At 48.6% G+C, this 4,335-nt stretch overlaps 1 protein-coding gene across 1 annotated transcript; it reads right to left on the bottom strand.

Moving 5' to 3' along the window:
- Positions 1-254: 254 nt before the first annotated feature.
- On the bottom strand, positions 255-3,433 carry LOC124700054 (fe(2+) transport protein 1-like). Its single transcript, XM_047232248.1, has 2 exons — positions 2,762-3,433; positions 255-710 (listed from the first exon to the last, which is right to left on the bottom strand). The coding sequence occupies exons 1-2, from the start codon at positions 3,401-3,403 to the stop codon at positions 255-257; spliced, it is 1,098 nt and encodes a 365-aa protein (XP_047088204.1). The 5' UTR covers positions 3,404-3,433.
- Positions 3,434-4,335: the final 902 nt, after the last annotated feature.

The following is a 4,335-nucleotide window of genomic DNA, read 5'->3' as shown; positions in this document are numbered from 1 at the left end:
CCTATTCCCAAATATGACATGTGGACAGCGAGTAAACATGAGCAAAGTATCGTCACTTTTTACACATAGTATTTCTTGTCCATTAGACGTGTACGACAAGTACAAAGATTACAGGTTTACGACGTGACCTGCTGGCTGAGGGTGATCCATCACGCGAGCTTAATTACTAGTCTAGGGCGGCAATGCATAGTTTCATACTACACGTAGAGCATACAGGGCGTGGCCACGCCACGCGCGGGAGAGCCGTCGCACGGTCACGCCCACTTGGCCATGACGGACATGCCGCCAGCGCCGAGGAGGACGGCGGTGAGGCAGATGAGCTGGAGCCTGACGCTTCCCTGCAGCTTGGGCCCCATGAAGTCGGCGGCGAGGAGCTCCACGAGCGCCATGTAGTGCAGCAGCCCGGCCGAGGCGGCGTTGAGCAGGCCGACGACGATGAGCGCGGTGGGGCTGTTGTCCTTGTAGACCTTGGTGAGCGCCAGGCCGAGCGCGATCCCGAAGGGCGTGGTGGTGGAGAAGAAGAAGACGAGGCCGGCCTTCATCTTCATGCCATACTCCGCCTGGAGGATGCAGCCGCCGAGGCCCATGCCCTCGAACATCTGGTGGAAGCACATGGCCGCCACCAGCGGCCGGATGGTGCACACGCTCTGCGACGCGCCCATGCCCAGCCCGATCACCACCGAGTGCACCACGATGCCCATCTCGAGCACCTGCACGCACGCACGAGCGCCACCGGCCGGCAGAGAAATTAATTAAGCATGTGTGCATCACTAGAACAGAAACTAGACGCGCAGTTAATGGCACGGTTTTAAATTCGAGGGCAACAGCAGAGAAGAATCTCTCCTGCTGCTCTCTGTTCATGCGTTTATGCTTGTTAATGAGCGTTAGTGCTTCAGAAAGGTTAAAGTGCTGACTGTACTTTAATGACTGTGTTTGAAAAAAGAAAGCTGCAAATGCTCGCTTAGTCCTTTGATGAATTTTATAGCTTGTAGTCAGAATGCACAATTCTTGTTTATAAAACTGAAGGAGGAAAAAAGTCACTAACTTAATCTATCTGTTGGAAGCCTCAGCTAGTAGCCAATAATGAGGAAAAAAAGTCAGCTTTGCCACCTAGCCAAGCCAAATTAATCTAAGTGTTCCATTTAGTTTGGAAAACTAAAGTTAGACGTGTAACTCATAGCAACTTAATTCAGCACATAGTTAAAATTATCCTAATGTCGACATGCCCTCTCCAATTCTACAGGATCAGAAAACTACATAATTTTTGTCAAAGAGTGTTTGATAGCACATGAAAAACAAAGGAAATTAATATAAAAAGAAGGTTTGAGTGGATAACTATTTTCCTCTGAAATTGAGGGCGTAGGAATCCTTAGGAGAAAACCCTCAGGATTGTAGCCATGTGTACTAAACGACCTTCGTAGGGGGGAAATCCTAGGGCTCCAAATCCTCTAAATATCCCATTGTGCAAAATTCTTTTGAATCAAAGGCCAAAAGCCCCAAAGTACAGGATAGACAAATGGAAGATTACGCCACCATGTTTGACTCAAGTGTTGATAAAATTATACTAATGATCTACATGGTGATATATAAACTGCTACAAACATTTGATTAACTAATTTAATCTAGCTCTGTGAGACCTGAGTTAGTAATCAATAATAATAAGAAAATGTCAGCTTTGCTTGTACTATCATGCTTGCCAAGTTCGATTTATTTAGGAAAGGTAAAGTCAGACATGTAGTAACTCCTAGCAGCTTAATTGAGACAATAGTTAAACCTATCCTAATGTCGACATGTTAAACAATTATTAGGTAGACAAATGGAAGATTATGCCACTGTGTTTGATTCAGTTGTCTATCCCTCGTCACGACAACCAAATACTACGGCATTAGTTTGGTCTTTTTTCACTTCACAACAGAGAGAACATTTGGTCGAACTAAAAATTCTCAAGTATTGATGAAATCCCAAAGATGATCTCCATTCATGGTAATCCACGTGTATCATTTTCATGGGAGACAAAGTCAACGCTGCGCGTGCATATGGCCACTTGGAGTCGTTTGCCTCCTGAAGGTCCCAGGGGCTGTACGTTTGTACGGACTGATTCTGGTATCAGTTGGCATCTGACTATCCGAACCAAAACAAAATGTCGTCACTGGAGACATGGTCAACTATGAAACCAATCTCGACGACAACGAGTACTAGTAATTTCGAGTAGTTTTTTTTTGTCATGATGTACTTGATCAAAACAAAAAAGGGTTAATTAACTACTACTACTCAAGTAGGAGTACACTAAGAAGCAAGTACAGAGTATATGTACTGCAAAAGAGTTCCTATTCCGTACGAGAATACTTAAATCGTCCTAGACCAATGGTCGACTTGGAAATCGTATTTAGAAGCACAAGCACTACTCACTCCGTTTTTATTTACTCGGTGTTTTGGGTTAAGTTAAAAGTAAATTTTGTAGTCATGTAATAAAAATATCAACATTGAAAATATCAAATACATATAATATGAAAATATGTATAGTATAAATTTACATTATAAATATTAATATTTTTTCTATGAAAGTTTAATCAAAATTTGTAAAGTTTGACTGCAACTCAACGCAGGATGCAAAGTTTGGAAACACAGAGTAGCTAGTACAAGTTCAATAGTTCATTGATTATTGACAGTGAGAAAAGATGCAATTAAGGCCCGCAAGTTAATTACTAGCTTCTCCAGCAAGTAGGAATTGTGCAAGGCTGCAAGAGCAACACAAGATTACCTGAACGACGACGCGGTTTCGGCGCAGCTGCATCTTACCAGCCTCGGCGCCGTCTGCTACGGCCACGCCGTGGCCATGACCGTGGCCGTGACTGTGCCAGTGTCCTCCCTGCTCCGGGCTCTCGTGATCGGCGACCACAGCGCTGCTGGGGCCGCTAGCGCCGCCCTTCTTCCGGTTGTAGAAGGTGAGCATGAGCGAGTCGACCATGAGCGTGAAGATGGCGGCGAGCATGGCGACGAAGGCGGTGAAGGAGAAGTCACCCCACGGCTTCTTGGGGAGGCAGGGCGAGGTGAGGTTGTTGAAGGAGTCCGGCAGCACGTGCATGTAGCCGGTGGCGAGGATGACGCCCGACGCGAAGGCCTTGACGATGGAGAAGAGGCTGCGGTCGGGCTGGAGCGCAGGCACCGACCGTGCGAAGAGCGGCAGGCAAACGCCGATCACGCTCGAGATGAGGATGGTCGGGATGGCGATCAGCTTCAGGCGCAGCGCCTTGGGGACGTTGTGGCAGGCGCTGTCCAACGAAGGGTCGGCGCACACGTCCGGCGCCGCCGGTGACTGCTGCGCATCGGCGAGGAGGGGAGTGGAGCAGATGAGCAGGAGGGCGAACGAGACGAGGGCTAGGGCCTGTGACGACGACGGCATTGCTCGATCTTGGGGCGGTCTTGACGTCCTTGTTGGGAACTTGGGCGAGTTAGCTTATTGAGCAGCTTTCTCGTCTTGACCTTTAGTGAGGAGCTAGCAAGTTACTTCGACAAGATGGATGAGTAGTGTAAGTACTTTGATGTGTGTGGGTGAGGTTTTATATAGGGTTTGAAGCTGGTGGAAGCTTAGGCCGGTCCCACTTCAGTTCAGGGGTATTCAAGTGGATGCCATAATATTTTATCAAAATAAGGGAAGGTCAACATCAAAGGAAATCTCATTGGGCTCACACCCACAGCAGCTGTGGCAGTCAGGCCACGCGACAAACCCTATCTCCTTTCCCGCTCCCCTCCCGTCCCGCGCAACTGCCCCTCAGACAGCCGCCCCACAGGCCGCTGCCGCTGGCCCCGGCTCCGGCGGTGATGGCGGCACCCCTTCCGTCGAACGATGAGAGGGAGGAGAGGGTTTCCGCGGCGGCGTTCCATGGGAGGTGATGAGGCACCGGTGGAGGAAGTCGGGCGACACGGCTGCTTGGCCGGGGCCTGATGCTCTTCGTCGGTAGCCATGGAGGAGTGGGTGGAGCGGTGGCGTCCTCCGCCCCCGGTGGCGGTTCGGCAGTGGTACGCATGATCCACGCCGCCATCCTCTTCCCTGGTGATCCGGCAGGGACTGGCGGCGTGGGGGCTGCTGGTCTTGCTTTGTTTTGGTGGCGATCCTTGGGTTTCTCGCAAGCGAAGATGAAGATCTACCGAAGATCAGTTTGCTTTAATTACCATCGAATAATTACTACTAAAAAATTCTATCAAATAATAATTGTTAAATGTTATAGCCGAATAATTACTATAGGATTTTTTAGCCTCAACCCTTGTTTTATTCAAAGTTCAACAATTACAGGGATATTCACTCGAGCAGGTGGATTTACTAGCCAAACTAAT

The sequence above is a fragment of the Lolium rigidum genome, chromosome 3, assembly GCF_022539505.1.
Source record: "Lolium rigidum isolate FL_2022 chromosome 3, APGP_CSIRO_Lrig_0.1, whole genome shotgun sequence".
NCBI lineage: Eukaryota > Viridiplantae > Streptophyta > Magnoliopsida > Poales > Poaceae > Lolium > Lolium rigidum.
The sequence above is the reverse complement of the archived record's forward strand: the minus strand, read 5'-3'. Positions and strand labels throughout refer to the sequence as shown.

What these genes read in the sequence shown, in the direction of transcription:
- LOC124700054 (XM_047232248.1), bottom strand. Translation starts at nt 3,403, where the DNA reads ATGCCGTCGTCGTCACAGGCCCTAGCCCTCGTCTCGTTCGCCCTCCTG. An exon ending in GAAACCGCGTCGTCGTTCAG is followed by an intron (nt 711 to 2,761) that starts GTAATCTTGTGT and finishes GCGTGCGTGCAG; the next exon opens with GTGCTCGAGATGGGCATCGT.